General features: G+C 45.2%; 1 protein-coding gene across 1 annotated transcript in view; it reads right to left on the reverse strand.

Moving 5' to 3' along the window:
- Nucleotides 1–5,419: 5,419 nt before the first annotated feature.
- PDE6D (phosphodiesterase 6D) overlaps nucleotides 5,420–21,626 on the reverse strand; it is a 47,368-nt gene continuing 31,161 nt past the window's right edge. The window contains exons 2-5 of the mRNA XM_030575209.1: nucleotides 12,334–12,422; nucleotides 9,125–9,250; nucleotides 8,325–8,430; nucleotides 5,420–6,028 (exon numbers count right to left, since the gene is read on the reverse strand). Of these exons, the coding sequence (XP_030431069.1) occupies nucleotides 5,947–6,028; nucleotides 8,325–8,430; nucleotides 9,125–9,250; nucleotides 12,334–12,422 (403 nt within the window). The 3' untranslated portion in view covers nucleotides 5,420–5,946. The remainder of the gene's footprint in view (nucleotides 6,029–8,324; nucleotides 8,431–9,124; nucleotides 9,251–12,333; nucleotides 12,423–21,626) is intronic.

Consider the following 21,626-nt stretch of genomic DNA (forward strand, 5'->3'; position numbering starts at 1 on the left):
TTGCAGCGCAAGTCGCGCTGTGCTCTAGAGACCATGTGGCCTTCTCTTGGTGGATTACAGCATGCTGGTATTTGACACACAAAAGCCTGTCTGCTCTGAGGCTTGAAGAGGTTTGCCACCTCCTTCCCACACAGTTGAGCTCAAAGCACAAGCCTCAGGCCTAGGTTTGTATGGCTCAGGAAAGGGCCATTGAATCCTACTTGCTGCCAGACCTTACACTAGACGTGCTGAAAGGCTCGACTCTTAGCTGGAGTTTGGTTGGACACTTTTTTTTTTTAATTGGTCACTGAAAAATATTTGTTAAAAAAACCCAACCTCTTGCGGGAAGTGCTCCCAGAAGGCTCACTAGTGGGCACTGTTTACGCAGAGTACACAAATGAGGGTTTGCCCTCACTGGTCCTTGTACAGAGTACCAGGAAAGAAAGCACCGTTGTGAGCTACTTTCCATCGTACCACAAGAGGGCAGCAGTAACACACACAGCACAAAAAGAACTGGTTTTCAGTTGGTGCAAGGACACTGGGTTAATTGTCATTTTAATGCCAAGGCCAGACTGAAGGCAGAAGCATCATGGTGTGTGCAATTAAACAAGAATGCAACAGAAGATGGGGAGTGCCAATGCCTGCATTTTCTAGAGAAACCTGGCTCGCAGCCGGCAGGACTGGCAGGACACCGCTGACCTTGCTGTAGGTGAGGGTGCAGCCATGCCACACTTGACTGGAAAGGTGTGAAGAAGATTCCAGGCTGAAGCCTTTTTGAGCTCTGAAAGGGAGGCCCTGGGTGATAATGTGATAGAGCCTCCCCCCAGCCTGGCATGACGTCCAACTCTCTGACCAGGAGGAGTTTAAGACCAGGCTCATGCTTAGTGGCCCTTTACTGATAGACAGACCTCCCCATCACATCAACCCTCCAGCATGACGGGCCTGCTTGTGAGCAGTCACCGACCACTTTGATTCCAAAGCTGAAGAGCTTACATTGCTCCTGTAAGGCAGGGAATCTAGCTTCTGTCCGAAGCTAGCAAAGGACCCAGCATCAAAATTCCTAATGACGCCAGTGGGATCTTTCACTTTAACATGGCCGTGCCCAGCCTAAACCAGGAAGACAGTTTTGCAGTATGAGTCGAAGCTCAAACTCAGCCTTTAGTGGAGAGGGAGTAGGCTATCTGCTTCCTCGAGAAGTGCTGCCCGTGAAACACGGGGAGGCTTGAGTTGGCATGGTATGCAGAAGGCTTGGACCAGCACGGTCTGTTGGTAGCTAAAGCACAGGTTTCAGTTGTGGGGCTCACAACCTTCCCCTTCCCATGTTGCTAAGTAGGAGGGGTCCTGGCTAGATGGACGGGGGAAGAGGATGAGAACCCCTGTGCTAGAAGCTTGTCTCCAGGGCTGTCAATAAAGCATCCTTCACCAGCATTACACTCACCTAGAAACCGTGCCATGCACACCAGTGCAAGTTAATTACATTACTCTGGCACCCTGAGTCCACAGCTGAGATTGGGGCCCCATTGTGTGGGGTGCCATCTACCTGCCTAGTCCCTGCCTCAAAGAGCTTCATCAGGATGCCAGGGATAACAGTATTATAATCACTCCCTCAGGCAGGCAACAGAGTCACTTTGTTAAGATGGAGAAGCTGAAGGCCTTTGGGCATACATCCTGGACAAGCTACTCCTAGGCGATGGCACCACACAGGACACTGTAATGGCAGCAGTACAGGCGTAGAGGGAGCCATGCTTGGCCAGCAGCCCTGTGCTGCTGGAGCCTTGTCTAATCAGCCTCTACTTCACACCCAAGAAACACACCTTAGTTACAGAGAAACGAAGTCAAACCGTCAGGCCTACCTCCCCAGCCCCTTGTCTTGCTGCATTTCCAGCGCGGGCATCACGGAAACCTCGACCACAGGGACAGCTCATATGCAGCCCTGATGCCAGTGGGACGTTATTTAAAAGCTGCCATCATAGCAACAGGTTGGAACAGGTGCAATTCTCCACGGAGGTAATCACACATAAAGACTGTTTCAATAGGAGCAAGCATAGGCTGACAACGAATATCCCAGGTATTACAGGTCCCACAGACAGAGAGTCTTTTTAAAAATCATGTGCATTCCTATTTGATTAATCTGAAAAATGCTCCCTGCTACTAGGTTGTAGCTTGTCTTGTTGACAAGAAGCTGCCTCTGCAGCGTGTCACTGGCTAACTCTGCCTAACTCCCAGCTGGAGGCATAGTGGTAAACATCACAATATAGCTCCATGTAAACACTGAAGTGGGCTAAGCCTGTTTACAAGGAGGACAGTTGTAAGCAGCAGTGTGCTGTAATTTTACCTGGCATATGCGGGGTATTTTGGGTTTGAAAAGCAGTTTGAAAATGGCAGGCTGTGCTACAAAGCTGGGTAATTTACATGCAACTTACCTAATGCCTTCGGACCCTGCTGCCTTTGGGGCACGTGTGCCTGAACTCCGACCCTGCACCAGGCTGCAAGCCTGCTTGGCACAGGGTTTACATTTCATTGGTTAAAGTGACTCTCCTTCCAATCTGCAAACTGCTACCAAATGGAGATTCCCACCCCCACCCATGCACATATTCCCACCTCTCCTCTCCCAATCCCCCACTGCATGATGCTTGGGGCTTGTCTACACGGTGATTTTGTGTACAGCAAGCCAAAGTGTGAATCTACAGCGCAGAAGCATGTGGGCCATGTGGACCCAACTCTCGCACACTGGAAGTTTCATAGTGTGCTTTGACATACTAGTGTTCCAAACAGTCGTGGTCCCCTCCTCAGGGATGGCCTAGTGGGGGCATGCTGCTGGGAATGCTCTGCCCCATATGTCCAGCAGGCTCAGACACATTTGGAGGAAGCTGCTGCTGGGGATAATGCACTTTTTTTTCCCTCAGATTAACAATCCAGCACCAATTCAGGTGCTAAAAGGGATATATTTCTCTTATTCCTATCATTTTCTTATGAATCAGTGCCCATTCACAGGATGGTTTGACCTCATAATCCTCCTAGTTAAGTTCATCAATATCCACTAATCATAAAACTGCCAGTGATGTCTGAGAGCAGAAACTGAAGGCACAGGCTGTGCAAGGTTTAAGTTTACTAAGGGAATGAAGATGGCTAATTATAAGAAATGTAACAGGAGCTGTGAGTGAGGGTATGTTTGGAAAATACCTTTGCAGCAGAAGCGCCCTGTGGGGCAGTAGATAGGCCCACACTGAGGAGGAAGGCAGGCCCCAGAGAGGCTCAGTGTGTGGGGCAAGCCCTGCCCCTCTGGCTCTGTCAATCATGTATGGTAGAGAAGAGGCCTTTAAAAAGAAGGAAATGGCCGCAGTCAGCTGTGGGGAAGATCACCCTGAGTAGGAAATGGATGGAGTGATTCCTTAGGCCACAGGTGGCACTCCCAGACAGAAGATCTCCACCCAGACTCTACAGGGAATGCAGCAGATCCCCAGGGTAAGCCCCACAGAGAGAGCCCCATTCAACCACCCAGCCAGGACTCCTTGAAAACTGCTACACAGACAGCCCTGAAGTATGAAGGTACTGCTGGCCTCTTTCCGTTTCAGTTGGCTCTGGGAAGTTATTCTTGGGTGTGCTGGGACATTTAACTTCCTTTTGATCCCCATCAGAAGAGACTTAAGAAGGCCCACAAAGGGCAGGGTCCCCCTTGCAAGAAATAAGAAAGTGAGGCCTGTGTATAAGCCACCTCATGGAAGTAACTGGCTGTGGCCAGGGTCTCCTGTAGCCTGGGAGAAAAGCTTAAGGCCTCTCTCTTACACACCCCCATATACCATCAAAGCTGGGCGCACATTAGCACTTGATGTTAGCCACTGTAGCCCAAACAGAGCCCCCAGTACAGCATTTCAGTCTCTAGTAAACTCAAGAAAGAGGCATCTTTAGTGATCATAGCTAATGCCTCTCTTCCTGGAGTTTGTGAACTTGGTGACTATGTTAAGTGCTAGTCTATTCCTATTCAGAACAACCCCCATTTTCCAGATGGTTTGGACATACCCAATGGAGTTTGGATAAACTAATGTCTGCGCATTGCTGCCCAGGGAAATAGTAAGCTTAAGTTAATCACTGGTTGAATGAACAGGGACAATCCTAGTGTGGAGTGGGGAATCGGAAGGAAGACCTGGTCATCAGCAGTGGTGAGCTGGAGCCAGTTCTCACCGGTTCGCGGGAACTGGTTGTTAAATTTAGAAACCCTTTTAGAACCGGTTGTAAAGGGCTTTTAAATTTAACAAAAGTTCCAGCAGCTCCCTGCCCTACCCCCGGCCCCAGCTCACCTGGCTCTAGCTCTGCCTCTGCCTCCTCCTCTGAAGGCTCCCCCTCCGGGCTTCTCGCCAATCAGCTGTTAGCGCAGGAAGCCTGGGAGGGCTGAGAAGGAAGCAGCAGCTTCCTGCAGGTGAGCTGGGGCGGGGGGGCACGAGGAGGGCTCTCGGTGCCGCGCGTCTCTGGCCTCTGGCCCCGACCCCGGCCCCAATTCTGGCCTGGCCAGTGGCTCCAGACTGGCCCCAATCTCGGGCCGGTCCTAACTCCAGGCAGCACGGCTCCAGGCCATCCCCCGGCCCCCGACTCTGGCCTGGCCAGTGGCTCCAGGCCGGCCCTGACTCCGGGCTGGCCCCTGACTCCGGCCCCCAGCTCTGGGCTGGCCCCCGATTTCGGGCTGGCCAGCGGCTCTGGCCCAGCCCTCAACTCAGGCCCGGCGCCCATGGCTCCCAGTCCCGACTCTGGGTGGCGCGGCCCCCATCTCCAGGCAGCGCGGTAAGGGGGGCAGGGAACAGGGAGGGGGAGTTGGATAGAGGGCGGGGGGGGATTAGGGTCAGGACTCGGGGTGGTCAGAGGGCAGGGAACAGGAGAATTGAATGGGGGCAAGGGTCCTCGGGGGGGCAGTCAGGAAGGACCAGGGTTTGGATGGGGTGGTGGGAGGCAGTCAGGGGCAGGAGTTCCAGGGGCAGTCGGGAGAGAGAGAAGGGGTGGTTGGATGGGGCAGGGATCCCAGGGGGCCATCAGGAATAAGAGGAGGGGTTGGATGGGGCAGCAGGGGGCAGTTAGGGGACAGGGAAGGGGGGTGGATGGGGCAGGGGTCCTGGGGGTGGGGTGTCAAGGAACATGGGAGGTTGGATGGGGCAGGAGTCCCAGGGGGCGGGGCAGGAGTCCTGGAGGGGGGGACACGATCCCCTCAAGGGGTGAGGAGGAGGGAACCGGTTGTTAATATTTTGGCAGCTCATCACTGGTCATCAGCTATAGTTTTCACCTTATGTGGAGGAAGCCTTGAGGAGAAAAGAATACAGCAAGAACTTAGCATGGAAGTGCTGACAAGACCTTTGTTCTGCTGCCGTTGGCTTGCTGACAGTGGGCTTGCAAGCTGCAGTCTGTCACTTGCTCACATTTTTAAAATAAGGGGGGAAAAACACAGCTGAAAGTGTTTCCATTCTTTGGACGGTAGGAATGTTTTAATTCAGAAATTTGCTTTAATTACATTATGTAATATCAGACTATTTTACAAGTTTAGGATATGAGAATGTATAGACCACTACATAGAAATCTAGAGAAAGCATAAAAAGTAAACAAGGGAAAGGAAAAGGTTAACTTAATCCAAAACAAAGTGCTGAGAGAAGATGCAAGTGGAAATGAGTGATTACGTACCAAGATCCAGAGAAGTACAAAGGATGAAACTAACATAATTTACAGTGTTGGTTCTGCACAACCATTTTTTGCCCATTTTTACAGAGTCTTTATTCCCCCCATCACTGAGCTGATGGCTGCGTCCCTCAGGGTTGGGTTTGGTCAGAGGGGAAAACCAAATAACTGATGGGCAAACGTCACAACCCCCGGTGAGCTGGTCCCCAGGCTCACACCTACAGGAAGTGTCTTCCACTGGATAGGCAAGGGGTTCTGCACCAAGAACTGCACGGAGGAAAACTAAAAACAGCCCCCAAAGGCCCCCTTATCTCAAACGTAGAAAAGTCTCACTCTGGAAGTGCTTACAAGGAGGTCATCATCGAAGAACTTGGTTTCTATAATAACGTTACCACTGTAGAGGGAAATTAAAAGAAAAGGAAGGAGATATTAGACAAAAGCAATTACAGAATACTGCTGTGAACCGCGCTCTTGCTGGCCTGAGCTAACTCCTTGTCCCCACAATACCTCCTGCCTTTTATTTGAGAATATTTATTGTAAGAATGGAATAATGCAAAGGGAAGCCGCACTGTGACCCGATGACATCAGCAACAGACTTGAATGGAGGGCTGCTCTTTACAAAGTGCTATCAACCTTAATTTCCCCAGACAATGAGAGACTTGCCCACTGCATTCCAACAGGGAACTGCTCCCCCATGTAAAGATGAACAGTTTCTGTTCACTGGGTTGAATGTCACACTGGCTGTGTCACAGGGCAGAGCAGAGGAGGGGATGTATACAATACCCATGAATGGTTAACTTCTGCACGATGTTTTCGAAGCCATGGGTAAAGGAGTAGTGTGGCTGGTCACCTTGTGTTACTCGTTCTGTACTGGGGGACATGAAAAGCAGCACCACATGCCCTACTCTGTTATTCCTCTCCAGGTCCCCATATGCCCTCTAGGCTGGAGAGACCTACCTCAACCAAGGGTGTCATTCTCCCAAGAAATGCTTAAAAGCAAGTGCCTGTTCATGGGTGTCTTGTCTGAACTGCAGCTGAAAGATCTAGTGTCCCACATGGAATACAGATTTTGGGTATGACTGCACACTGTGCTGGTCCAAGGTGGTTTTATGTGTTCTGTATACTAAAGCAGAGGCATAGTATACTAATGCTGAGTGTGCTGTAGAGTGAGAGATGCTGCTACCCATCGGTGTACCCAATGCAGTGAGGTGGTAGTGGTTGGCAAGAGCTGGGATGCAGCTGCTCTGCCAGCCCCACTGGCAGGAGGAGGTGTTAGAGTCTACTCACCCCACCCCAGAGAGGCTTGGGTTGTTTTCAGACCTGGCCTGACCCGACACTTGAAGTCGGGTCCAGTTGGGTTTGGCTCAGGTCTCAAGGCTCTAATTTTAGGAGGCCTTTGGAGAGTGGAATGGAGAACTGAGAGGCCTATTAAGATTGGTGAATTTGGAACCTACAGAGAACTGGGGGTGGAAAATGCTCATGTACCCTTGCCACCTCAATAGGGCTCAGTCCTGAAAACTTTCGGCTTCCTGCGGAGGGCGGAGAATTGTGTCTCATCAGATGAACTTTTGTCTTTATTCTGGATTTTGCAGTCTGACTTCCCTGGTGCTCACTGGGAGCTGGGGTTGCTTGCAGTGCCCACAAAAGGGCTCCCATGTAGCATTGCTCTAACCACTTCACTTATTGTTCCCTCTTCAGAGGCTTTCTGAAAAGCGCCGTTAAAGACTTTTGTGACATCAAAGATGGCGGCTTCAACCACAGCTCCCTCACTGTATGTCTAGTTTCCATCAGGGCAGGGAGGGAGCAAGGGAAAGTTTGAGAAGCAGGATCTTCTAGGAGCCCACCGATCTTGGTGTGACCAGCTTCTGGCCTAAACTTGGCAAGAGGATTCTGACATCCTCCTGTCTCTGCTGGCAGACAGAGAGAAATGTTTTGCCAGCACATATCTAGCCTGGGGACAGCTCCTATAGAGATGATGGCCTTTTTCAAGGATTATTGCATGCCAAGGGTCTGCCTCTAGGCTTCTCTTCCCATCAAATCTCCCATTCAAAGTGACGCCCTGGTACTCACTAGCCTGATCCAAGTCCATGAATTGCTGATCTCCTGTGACGTCAACATGTAAGGAGTCAATTAGAGGGCTTTCATTCACATGCTATTTTGCATAACTAAGCTATTTTATATCCAAAAGAGGATAAAATATTTGAAGCTTGGCAAAAGTATACAGTGTTAAAAGAAGCACCAGAAGCCAACTTCAGGTCACAGAGGTCCCCTGGGTGACACCACCTGAATAATGCCTGCAGGGATGTCAGAGCAAGAGCCAATCAGCAACAGCTGGCTTTATGGGCATGCACTGAATCACTGCTTAGCCTGGATGTTGAGGGCATTAGAACAGAATTTTTAAAACTCCTTCACAGTCATCTTTAAAGGCAGCTCCAGTATTTAACATAGAATCAATTCCAGTTTCTCAAAAGTCTTAGCAGCTCTATTAAAGCAAATTAGGCCTATGGGAAAGAGGAAAATGGGGAAGTCCCTCAAGAGCTGGCAGTATGGAATGTGACAAAGTCAATGTCAACTTCCCTCCTCTTTCGTATTTTGAACAATCCTCCAATTTTAGTCTTCTGCACCCATGGAAATGCCAAGCACTGCTTCCCCCACAGCGCGCTCAGATTCTCTAACCCCAAGCTACTCACGTTAAAGCATTAGCTGGCATCATCTGTGATTCTGGTGCTGCCTCTATCAAGGACTGCCACGTGTTTGTGGAGTTAGGGATCACAAAGCCGAATTCAAAGAACCATTCTGTGAAGTGAAAAAGAGATCCAAAAGCTTTTTAAGAAAACCACATTGGTCCTATTGCTCTTTACCTGACTGCACACCCAACTCCTAAAGCTGTTAGTAACAGACACACCTCATGCTCTGCCAGCAGTTTGTATGTAAATTCAGAAGGGAAATGCTATTTAAAAACTAGGATTGTACAACTCAACCTGCACTAAACATCCTCCACTATGCCTCCACTATGCCCTTGAGGAGCAGATCGGAAGAGCAATGACACAGTCATGCCACTTTTCTTGTGATTAACTCAGAAGAAATTGGGCCAAGTTAGATTTCTTTGGAGTGTTCTAAATCCTCCCCATCTTCAAAAACTTTCCCATGTAAGGACAGCTCGAAGTAGGGCCATAATTAATAAAACAAAGCAGGGAGCTTTGGTACTCTTATACCCCCTAGATTAAGTGTAATATTACAACAAGGCATACTAGATCATGCTGTTATAAGGTCACATGTACAAGTCGTGCATGCATAAGGGTCAATAATACGCTTATGAAATGGTCACTTTAATGCTTTGGGCCATTAGGTCTGACTAGCACTCCACCTCCACATTACTCTTAAAAATTAAAAAAATGTTCAGCGCATCTCATTACCCTCAATCCCAGCCATTTTACAAAGTATCAGTTCATCACATTCTAGTACAGCTGTCCACAGAATGGAGCAATACCTTCTAGACACTGCCCTTTGAAATAAACTTTCTGTTCCAGTCGGAATTTTTCCATTTGTTCTGCTGAGGAGAAGTTTAGCTCCCGAGACACAGCTTTGCATTTCAGGATTTTCTTAGGAACTCGAGCTGTGGAAGGAAATCAGACAATCATTACTCTGACAAATTACAAAACTATTATGCACTATTATGACACCCTCTGAAATGCTAACCCAGTGCAGAGGCTTTGAGCACAGTTCAGGCCAAAAAGGCAACTAAAAATATGAGTCTCATTTTACAGACGTGCACACTAAGGCACAGATAGCTTTAACCTAATCCCTTGCCTGGAATCTCACAGCAAGACTGTGGCAGAGCCAGAAAAATACCCAAGTCTCTTGACTCCTCATTCCTGGTAATGTACTACTGAAGCCACGTTACCTCAGGCTAAAATGTGACCTGCAACATTACAAATTACTTCAGAAAATGTGCTAAATGTGGCAAGTAGGCAGAGGGCTATTCTGCAAATGAACTAGTACCCTTTCCCCCTTCAACTCTCCTTTTCAGGCTCTGTATCCTGATCAAACCCCAACCCAGCAAGTGCGATTCTGGTGATTTCACATGGACCCTGGGAGCCATTCTGTAAGTGCACAGGAAGCATCGGGTTCCCAAAATACCTACCCCAGGACAATAAAACTACATTTATACCCATGGTGGGTATGACACTGCCAGCAAATGGCAAACTGTAGCTGATTTTGTAAGCTCTTTAGGGGAAGAAGAGGAAGTCTGGGAGCATCCGTTATTGTGCTGAAATGTCACAGTAACAAGGAAAAGGGGCATATTCAGTGCAATGACACGCTACCAAGCCCTTCACTCTTAAGTGGTGTGATTCTATATCCTTACAGTGTGCTAGAAAGTGTTTTCATGCACATTTCTATTTTATGAGCAGAACTGCTCCTAAACAGAAAGCCTATCAAAATGTCCACGACATTTAAGACATATGGTGTTTGCTATTAATGACTGTAAATGTCTTAAAATTACTCAATCTGTATTTTGCACAACTGACCTTTGGACTCTTTTGCTATATATCTGACTCTTTATGTTCACCATGACCAGACTGTGACTTGCTATGACAAAACAATAGCTGTAATATTAGTACTACACACTTCTGACACAGGATAGTCTGAAAGACATTGGAGACTCTGTTTTAATTAAGTCCCAGTTTACCTGTGAAGTAGGCAAATATTATCACGGTTTTATACAAGGAGGAAATCTAATGTGCAGAGAGGCGATAGGACTTGCTTATGTGACAGAGCTGGGAATAGAATTCATGAGCCCCAACCTTCTTTTCTATCCACAAGAAAAAACACTCCACCCTGTAGTCTACAGAAGCTACACAGAGCCAGGGAAGTGTAACAGTCTGTCTAGATACAGTGAAGGAAAAGGATTCAGAAGCTACCAGTGCCTCTGGGGAGAAGTTGTAAGAGGAAGTCAGAGAACAATGGGAACAAGTGCCTCAGGATTTACATTTTCTGTTTCCTGCAGCCAAGTGTCTTACTCCTCCCTCCACTGCTATTAGCTGCTCTCATCTCTTTCGTGCCTTCACCCCCAATATTACACAGTGGCTAAAAAGAGGGCAAAGCAGCACTACCCCATAGTTTAAGCAATGAAGCACCAGGCTGCAGAATTACCTTATTTTTTTTAAATCTGTGTCTCAATTATTTTACTACAGTTGTATTTAAAATTGCTGGAACCTTTCCCTTCACAGCAGGCATCTAAATAAACCCCGTTCTACAAAGTTCTGATGTATTGTTAAATATTTCCTTGGTTTCAGACCCAGGCCCGTATGTACAGTTGTGTTTGTAATGATGGCATTTCCAGTTTTTTGCTAGGTGTGCGATACTAGCAGAGTATGTCACTAGGTATGTTAACAGAACTGCAGCTATTTGCTGCTAAAAAGCACTGGTGTGAGACCAGAAAAGACTTATCAGGCCCAAGTGGATGAGCTCAGAAGAGGCCAGATTAATGTTTTAACACAATGCTTCTCTTATCTAACTCTGCATTTCAATTCAGACCCTCAATCTTCCCATTACAGCATCAGGCCTCTCTTGAGCAGGGACTGTCATGCCCAACTGTGCACTGTTTGTGTGAAGTGGAAGAGTGCCCACGGGGGACCTGATTAGGAGTAGCAAGTCCATTTCGTTTGTGACCCAAGCTAGCTTTGAAACCAAATCTCTGTAGTTGAAAGACAAGAATTAACCCTGTGTCCTACCCAGCCCTGTACTGCATTAAACAGCTCCAATTCTCCATACCCTCTACCCTGACAGCATTACTACATAAAACAAAATCATTACAAAGGAATAATGTAAGAGTTGGATCCTGCTGCCATGTGCCTGCTGCCCTTGCATGATAGGAGATTTTATAATTCACAGGGAGATGAATGCCCTAGTATCACCAAGCAGGATTCAGCCCTTGTCATTTAAGCAAAAATTCATACGTAACGCTGAAGTAAACGGATGACCAAGGTCACTCCACTCTTCATAGACCATTAGCATGGTGCTCGCATTATCAGAAAAGCCTTTTGAGTGAATTTGCTGAGGCCATGCTGTTCCATACATAGCCAGTGTGACAAAAAGTCTATATTGCGGTAAGCCAGCTTTCAATTACTATCCCTTTCCAACACACTTCCACACTGACATGGGATATTAGATATCAAAGCAGAGTAATGGACAACGGAATACTTTGCTAGGCCTCTAGGAACAGATACCAAAGGCAGAAAGGGAAGAGAAGCCACAGACAGAAGTGGAGAGCAAAGAAGTGTCCCATTTCCACGTCAGCATTAAATTCTCCCAATGCTTTGGAGAAAGTAAGTAATGGTCAAGTTGACAGAGGGCCAACAGTATGCACGTTTCCCCATATAGCTCTCCCACTATGCCTCAGCCGTGATCAATACAACTACTAGCCCAGTCCCAGTCACACTGTGTGGTAAGGCTTATTTTTTTTAATGGATTAAGAGGAAAAGTGCGACAATCAGGCATGCAGAAGTAAATTAACCCATTGAGCTCCTTGTATTCAGTCTTAGCATCTCTCCTTTGCCTGCAGCTGACCCACCTGCTCCTTGTGCTGTAGAATCAAAGACCAAGCAAAGTCTGTCCTTCAAAAGCAGTGCCATACTGACTGCAGTCAGGCCCCGTAGAAACTGTATTGCCCAACCCGACGGGGAGGCCATACCTTACCTTCATGCTCCACTCCAGGTACAGACAGATCTTCTGTTCCTTGCCAGAGGATTTTCCCCGTCTCTGCATCCCGAAGGTTCATCCAATTTCTGATTGGGAGGTGATTAAGGAAAACGAACTGTGCTTTTAGACTCTGTGCCCATCAGTCTTTGCCTAGCACTGAAGTAGGCTACCCGGAATTAAGCAGGAGTTATACTAAAACCTTACTTTGACATGCCATGTATTTGGAGCTACGGCACCAAGGAGGGGAGATGTCCCTCTCATGGTTTACAAACAAACCAACATTAGACCAGAGTCAATGTAACAAGTGAAGGGCATCCACTCATTAAGTTTTCCCTTAAAACTGATGCTCTTTGGCCTTGTTGACTATATCCTACTTATGTCTAACGGATCAGGGAGACATCACCAAACTGCAGGGAAGCAAGCAGCAGCATTAGTATCTATAGCAGATTATTCTATAATACAATTCCTCATCACCATTCCCCCACCTCTCAAGAGGAATGGGAAAAGGAGAAACATACCCCACGTGTCACTAGAGAAAGAATGCTGGATCAATTTTCCTGATCTGCAGAGTGTGGTAAAGAGTGCTGTTCTAACATTTTTGGCACAAGTAACTCTCATATTAACCGAAATTCTCTAAGAACAGCACACCCCTGTGGAGCTTCCCCGAGGAACAAGAGCTAAACACACCTAGTAAGAGTGAGTAAGGAGTAAGTTTGTAAGTGTTATGTACCAGACTTCTAATGGTATGGATTGATGTAATACTCATGAAAGTTATAGAGGAGTGTGGAATACAAACTTTCAAAGGCACAAACAGCAATTACCCTAAGTGTCATTTGTGCTGTTGAAAAGCTTTCCCATAGTGTATGCTGTGCACAAACCCATACTCTGGAATTGGGAATCTGCAAAGCCATTTTGGATAGTCAATATTGTATACCCTGATGAATAGGGTTATAGCCTTCAAAAAGGCTGAAGCAGACTTGCCATATTCCCAAAACCACAGTCCCTGCTGCCACAGCTGATCATAGGGGCATTCATGAAGTCACCAGCACTGACATGCTGAAAGTATTGGTGCATAGCAGGACCTCTGCCCTTTATAAGATAGCTGTGGCGTGAACCTGTGGAAAAACAGGAGAAAATGCCATTAAGAATTTTGCAGCATCCTCTCTAGGTACTGGTTAGTTTATGTCAGTGTCCACAAGGTACTTGGCACTTTCCAGGCATTCAAGAAGGGACATCCCCTGCCATGCAAAGTTTGCATTCTAGGACAGTGGTTTGGGGGGGGGGAGAATAATAATTAATCAGGTTATTTATACAAGTCAAAGCTATTCACTGTAGCAGCACAGCAGAGCTGGGACTTTAGGAGCGAGCCAGAGGGGGCCTTGTGGATGAACTCAGAGGTTATGCTATGTACAAAGGGATGCCTGTAAGAAGGCAATTGTGGGAGGAGCTGACAAACTGGCAGATTAGGATGGGAAAAACTGGAGGAGAGTTGGGCTAGGGGGCAACAATGGAGGATAAGTAGGGTCGGGCAGAGTTATATGCATGTACACCTCTACCCTGCTATAACGCGACCCGATATAACACGGGTTCGCATACAGCGCGGTAGCAGCAGGGCTCCGGCGGCATTTTAAAGGGTCCGGGGCCCCGGCTGCTGCAGGGAGCCCCGGGCCCTTTCAATCGCCACTGGAGCCCTGCCGCTGCTACCCCAGGGCTGCGGGAGCAGGGCCCACCAGCGATTTAAAGGGCCTGGGGCTCCCACAGCACCTGGAGCCCAGAGCTCTTTAAATCACCGCCGGAGCCCTGCTGCCCTTACCCTGATATAATGGGGTTTCAGCTATAATGTGATAGGGATTTTTGGCTCCCCATGACCGTGTTATAGCAGGGCAGAGGTGTATTTATTTCAGTTTGTAAAGTACTTAATCTCTGGGCAGACTCATAGACTCTAGGACTGGAAGGGACCTCGAGAGGTCATCGAGTCCAGTCCCCTGCCCTCATGGCAGGACCAAATACTGTCTAAACCATCCCTAATAGACATTTATCTAACCTACTCTTAAATATCTCCAGCGATGGAGATTCCACAACTTCCCTAGGCAATCTATTCCAGTGTTTAACTACCCTGACAGTTAGGAACTTTTTCCTAATGTCCAACCTAAATCTCCCTTGCTGCAGTTTAAGCCCATTGCTTCTTGTTCTATCATTGGAGGCTAAGGTGAACAAGTTTTCTCCCTCCTCCTGATGACACCCTTTTAGATACCTGAAAACTGATATCAGGTCCCCTCTCAGTCTTCTCTTTTCCAAACTAAACAAACCCAATTCCTTCAGCCTTCCTTCATAGGTCATGTTCTCAAGACCTTTAATCATTCTTGTTGCTCTTCTCTGGACCCTCTCCAATTTCTCCACATCTTTCTTGAAATGCGGTGCCCAGAACTGGACACAATACTCCAGTTGAGGCCTAACCAGCACAGAGTAAAGCGGAAGAATGACTTCTCGTGTCTTGTTTACAACACACCTGTTAATGCATCCCAGAATCATGTTTGCTTTTTTTGCAACAGTATCACACTGTTCACTCATATTAAGCTTGTGGTCCACTATGACCCCTAGATCTCTTTCTGCCATACTCCTTCCTAGACAGTCTCTTCCCATTCTGTATGTGTGAAACTGATTGTTCCTTCCTAAGTGGAGCACTTTGCATTTATCTTTATTGAACTTCATCCTGTTTACCTCAGACCATTTCTCCAATTTGTCCAGATCATTTTGAATTTTGACCCTGTCCTCCAGAGCAGTTGCAATCCCTCCCAGTTTGGTATCGTCCGCAAACTTAATAAGCGTACTTTCTATGCCAACATCTAAATCGTTGATGAAGATATTGAACAGAACCGGTCCCAAAACAGACCCCTGCGGAACCCCACTTGTTATACCTTTCCAGCAGGATTGGGAGCCATTAACAACTACTCTCTGAGTACGGTTATCCAGCCAGTTATGCACCCACCTTATAGTAGCCCCATCTAAATTGTACTTTCCTAGCTTATCTATAAGAATATCATGCGAAACTGTATCAAATGCCTTACTAAAGTCTAGGTATATCACATCCACCGCTTCTCCCTTATCCACAAGGCTCGTTATCCTATCAAAGAACGTTATCAGATTAGTTTGACACGATTTGTTCTTTACAAATCCATGCTGGCTATTCCCTATCACCTTACCACCTCCCAAGTGTTTGCAGATGATTTCTTTGATTACCTGCTCCATTATCTTCCCTGGCACAGAAGTTAAACTAACTGGTCTGTAGTTTCCTGGGTTGTTTTTGTTTCCCTTTTTATAGATGGGCACTATATTTGCCCCCTTCCAGTCTTCTGGAATCTCCCCCGTCTCCCATGATTTCCCAAAGATAATAGCTAGAGGCTCAGATACCTCCTCTATTAACTCCTTGAGTATTCTAGGATTTTAGTAACAATATCACAAAACTCTTAATCTTTACATTGCTCAGTGACAGTACTGAAAGTACTCAAGGTATTTCTGGAGCCCGGAGGACAAAGCACATGCTTTAGCAGCTTTTATTTTACTTAGTGATGTTTGTTTGTTTGAAAATTGTGTATGTGGAGGAAGGAGGAAGTTGAGTTAAAATTTCTAATAATTTTTAAATATAAAATTTCCAACAGACAACCGTAAACAGAGCTAGAGAAGAGAGATTTGCTCAGATACTTGTGTGCAATCCAGACACCTGTAAACCAGAGGATCACCATGAATGACACCATACTCCTCTATTTTAAGGTATTTCTGTGACCCAATTACCACGGTATCTGAGCATCTCACAAGCTTTAACATAGTTATCTTTACAACACACCTGTGAGGTAGGGAGTGCAGATTTTTAAAGGTATTTAGCTGTTGCTCCACTCAGCACTGAAAAGCCTACGTGACTTAGGAGCCTAATTTTATTTTCCAAACAGAGTTACGCACTTGAAATAAAATCCTGAGTGGAACAACTATAGCGTCATAACTCAATTACTGGCACAAACACAACAGATGGATGAATGTGACATTATTACTTTAAGCACAGGGCTATGAGGCTGTACTGACCTTCTATTTCTGCTCAGTAAAAATACATTGTAGGCATAAAGGACAGAGGTTGACAGTCTAAAAAAGATTTCTCTCTAGTTGAAATCCAAATTAACTGGTAATTTAAATTATGCCTGCATATTGGACACTGCAATCTATTTTGCCATTGAAGGTGTTAGACTTCCAGGCAGTGTCCTTGTCAAATTTTGTTCTGTATTGATGTTCCAGTGTCATGGTAAAGCTGTGTGTGATTGTCTCCTCTGCACTTTGTATTCCGTCAACTTAAAGATCAATTAGAAGTAAAAAGCTTAACAGCAGATCCCGGCTGTCCTGAGTTTATAGGTCAGCAATTCATGAAATAATTCCTAGCAGATACCTTGTATTTCAAAAATCTAGGCTTAAATTGCAGTACCAGATGAAGGTGGCTAAAGAACTCCTAGCCATGATGGATTTATGTGTAAACCCAGCATAAGCTCTTGTAGACTTTTATGAATGAAAAAATAAATTTAAAAATCAACCTGGCCATAGTTACGAACACAAAACAGGGTTTAAAAAAAAACCCTAAACAAATGAATGGCACAAGCTACCCTTTATACACTCAAGCATATTTTAACAGACCATAATATACTAATCATTTTACAATTTTTCCCCCAAGAAGCTAAGCATTATTAAAAAGGAAAAATAATCTATCTTCACATACATACAAAAGAGCATGTTGAACTGGACAAAGTCCCTCACATTCAGATTTTTAATTGAAATTTTGTATTTTTCTTGAACAATCACCAGAGAAATGGGAAAACTATTTCCTAACTCAAAATTTTAGTTCATTTACAGAGATTACTATAATGGGCTAAAAAGCAATGGTTAGGGAATACCTAGCAAAACAGCAGCTACACTGCTGACCTAATTAGGAGCTTATCGTACTATTTCTGTCATCTTGCATGGAAAGCTTGGTACTAGGACATGCCCCATAGTGAAGAAAATGGAGGCCTTGAACCAAACCCACATGTGCTGTTATCTCCTAATGTGTTTAATTGGTTTAAGATTCTTTCATCCCAGCAGGAGAGATATTGTTACTAAAAATAAAAACGCTCCATCTTCTGAACAGCAGTGGGGACTTGCAGGCAGGATCAGGAGGGCATATGAAGTATCATTAAGTAGAAAAAGTACATTAATATGGGCTTAACACAACCATTCTTCTCGACGAAAGCCTGTCTCAGACGTTTGAGAAGGAAACTTGAAGGTGCAAGTTAAAGAGAAGATACAGTGAATTGTGGCATCATGAAGCTTAGACAACAAGGAGTAACAATAGTGTATCTGTAATCTGGTTTCTATAAGCAACATCAGAAAGCATAAGATCCCTTGCCAACACTGAGTTTTCATGCTTCTGTTATTTCCTATGGGATTTAAGACTCAATATGTCAAATCACCTTCAATTCTGGAGGCATGGAACGATTAGGCAGAACAACAGACGGGAGAACTGTTGATCTATTTATATTCCACCACCTACCGGGTCAGCAAAGTCTTGTATAAAAGCTGGAATTTAACTTGCTTTATAGACACTTGACAAATTAGCTTCCTCACAGACATACTTTGCTCAGCCTGATAAAGATAAATAAGATGTGCATTTCCAAACGCAAGTTATGTTGTCTTGACCATCTCTGATCTATGAAGAGGAATGTTTCTTTTTATTTTCGTATCTGTCAAAGACACCATTTTTCTTCACAAAGTCAGGATGTACTGATTCCTATTCAGACTTGGCATGGCAAAAGGCTGCTAATTAAGGATGGATTTGAAGGAGGAGGAATTCCGGAGGAATGATTCATTTATAGTAGGATGTGGCGAAAGAAACCATGCCATTATCTACCTTGCTACTATGTATTTTCCTCCAGTGCACCTGTAACGTGCTTGGATGCCCTGCAAGAACGAGGCCCACACACATTGAGTTATTTGGCTTTAATGAAGGTAAAGTGACACATTCGCAATGGGGACCCTGGGCGTTGCTGTCACTTTGGCGGGGAACCCAGCACCGAAGCTCAACTCGGCCTGGGTCGGAGTCCAAAAGCAGGACCGGGAGCATACAGCTATATATACACACAATACAAAAGCAACTTATACATATGCAAAAAGGGACTTCCCACAAGCTATGCCCGCCCTTTGGCCTAAGGCCATACAAACTGGTTTCAACCAGTTAAAAGCAAGTTATAACTGGCATGCCGTGTCCTACAATGACCAGCCACTTAGCAAGCAGGGGCTTTCCACAAGGCCGCCGAGAAAGCGGAGATACCCTAGCTAGGCCTTGACACAGTCTTCCACAATCCCCTACAGCACCTCTAACTCTATTTTGACTACCTCAAAGGCCGTGGCAGCCAAACTGCTGTCATGTCATCCATGAAAGTCTAGGTCTTTTAGTTTCAGCCTATGCCATCTTGACTGTTCTTCACCCTCTAGGAAGTTTTGTACCCTTCATTATCTTTCCTAATGAAAGAGCGTAGTTTTTGTAACCAGCTAGTCTTTCATCCTCTTCTCCAGCTTCTCATTATCAATACGATAAAGCAATATATTCAAAAGCTGTGCCCAACACATCAGGTGTGATCAGGGTGTCAACAAGTACACAGGAATAAGGAGTATCCTAGAGAATAATTGACGAAATAGAGTGTGAAGCCAAAACGCTTCTACATTAGATTTGTGTAAGCAACCCCTTTCCCAAAACAAGCTTGTGTTCTAAACCACCCAACTCGATTTTATCATGTTGCCTACAGTAGAAAGTATAAACAACCAGGTAATCATGGCATGGATCAGCATATTAGTTTAGAGGGCAACAGTTCAGTTGAGTAGTAAATAGGAATGGTTAGTAGCCTATTTATATCAGATATAGATTTACCAGGTAGAACATTTTTATACTAGATTTTTCCTTTACAGCATTTGATTTTGAAGTAGGTAGCCCTTTGGGACTTAGAAACACGGGAGATGGTCAGAAGGCTATTGGATTAAAGATTAGTGCACCCAAATGGCCTAAGGCTTTCCCTCCGTTCCAGTCACTCACCCTGTAACCTCTCCAGAGCACCTGCTGTTAGTTACAGCCCCTAGGCCGCAGTTCAGCAAAGTACTTAAGGTAAATCCTACACTGCAACAGGAGACGTGACTGCAGCATGTCCAGATATACCCACGGTATTTGTGATCTTACTAGCCTGAATAACAACAGCAGCGAAGCCACAGCAGCATGGGTGTACAAGCCCATCCAGGGCCCTGATTAGGTACTCTAGTGGCTAGCCCATGCTGGTGCCTGTGCTGCCATGGCTTCACTATCATTGCCGTTGGAGCTAGCTAAATTAAAGCCAATTTGGGCATCGCCGCACATGCTGCGGTCACACCTCCAACTGCACTGCCAACATACCCTTAAGTTGTATCACGCCTGTAAAGTCCACTCTGCTTGTACATAAAAGAACACAGATGCCTTGAAGGTTTTATAGGCAGTAGCTATAGGCTCTGGCAGCCTGTGTATGGAACATGACCTTCTTCACAGTCAAAGACTAAAATTCAGTGTAAAAGCATATTTGAATGAATTGGAAGAATGTGAATTCTTTTGTCCACACAGTTTGGTAGTAAGTGCTGCAATAGATACACAAACAGAGCTATTGCTCACGTGTTATCATAACTTTGGATATTTTAAGGAATCCACAGAACACTGTCACCTCCACTTACTACCAGGCAACATCATGCTCTCTGGACTCCAGATTAACAAAAAAGAATGTCTGTATGTACATTACAAGTGTACACAGCATTTTAAACTCGGCTGTTATAAAGCCAGCTTTTGTAGGGAGTGAAGGACAAGGATGTCAGACAACAATGACTGCACTCATCCAAGAATAACTCAAGGTACTACGAACCATTGAGGTGATCTATTAAATCCCTAAATGGGAAGAAACCAATTAGGCCTTCACAGCACCTCTGACGTACTCTAGTACTAGCTGGGAAGGAAGCGGCTCTTAAACTTCCTGTACGGAACAAATCAATTGTGCAGTCAGAGACCCAAATATTAACATGAACCATAAGATAGGATACAGCAGAAATCCTCCCCCAACCAACAGTCATTTCACAGTAACTAGATAATCGGGGGATATATTTAACAGCTCACAGCAATGGAACAAAAAATCCTAGAGTGCTTGTCACATTTTAACCCATACCAACTGTTTAGTATCCTTCCTACTATTTTTCTTGTCTTTGTTTTTACATTTCCCCTTATATCATTAACAGTAGTTGCTACTTATATGATCCCATGTTCGCTACAACATGCTTTCATCTTATGTCATACAAGCCTCCATTCAGCTGGAGAGTTCTTGGACTGTACTTGGTAAAACACCAACTGATATTACTGAAATAAGTCAACACTACATAGGTTCATTTTAATAGAATACCGTTAACAGTAACCACTTAAAAGTAATAAAGAAGTTAATATAGCTGCTTTATCTCTACTCTAAAGCAAAATCCAGGTTTCAGATTTTACCACCTCTACTATGCAGGAAGTCTGATCTTGTGGTTAAAGCACAGGACTAGGACACAGGTGCCGTAAATTATATTCATGGCTCTGTTGCACACTTCCTGTGTGAATTCAGACAAGTCACTTACACCTTGTGTCAGATCAACATCTGTAGAGCCTCAGTGAGCTATTTCCCTACCAAGGGAATGTTGCAAAGATAAATCCATTAATATTTCTGTGGTGCTTAGGTATTATGGAGACCACAGAAAACTGTAAGACCTAAAAGCCAACAGAGGATAACTTATAATCAGTTCAGTTGCAAAGTGTTGCTAACCACACAAGCCATAAAAAAATACAGAAGCCATCTACTTGGCATATTTTGTTAATGCAGTAAAATCATATCTAGCTTCTGCTGGTAAGGAATTAAGAGTGCAATGGCTTAACTGGTGTAACAGCTGTGTCCAACATACAACCTAGGATTCCAGCAAAGGATTCCAATTATCATTCACCATTTTTACAGCTAAAATGACAGAATCAGCAATCCTGTTGATGTTAACTAATGGAATTTGGGCATGGAGCCTACTTTTAATTTCCCCTAATTTTCCTTCTAGTCAGTTCTACTGTTTGAAAAAATTCATAGTTAAATCTTTCCAAGTTACTAGGAAATAGTAAATATTTAATATTTGGTCAGAATTTGGGACACCTGCAATACCACATTTATACTGCAGACTAAGAACTCTCAAGCCATGAAAAG

This window comes from Gopherus evgoodei, chromosome 9 (assembly GCF_007399415.2).
Source record: "Gopherus evgoodei ecotype Sinaloan lineage chromosome 9, rGopEvg1_v1.p, whole genome shotgun sequence".
Taxonomy (NCBI): Eukaryota; Metazoa; Chordata; order Testudines; family Testudinidae; genus Gopherus; species Gopherus evgoodei.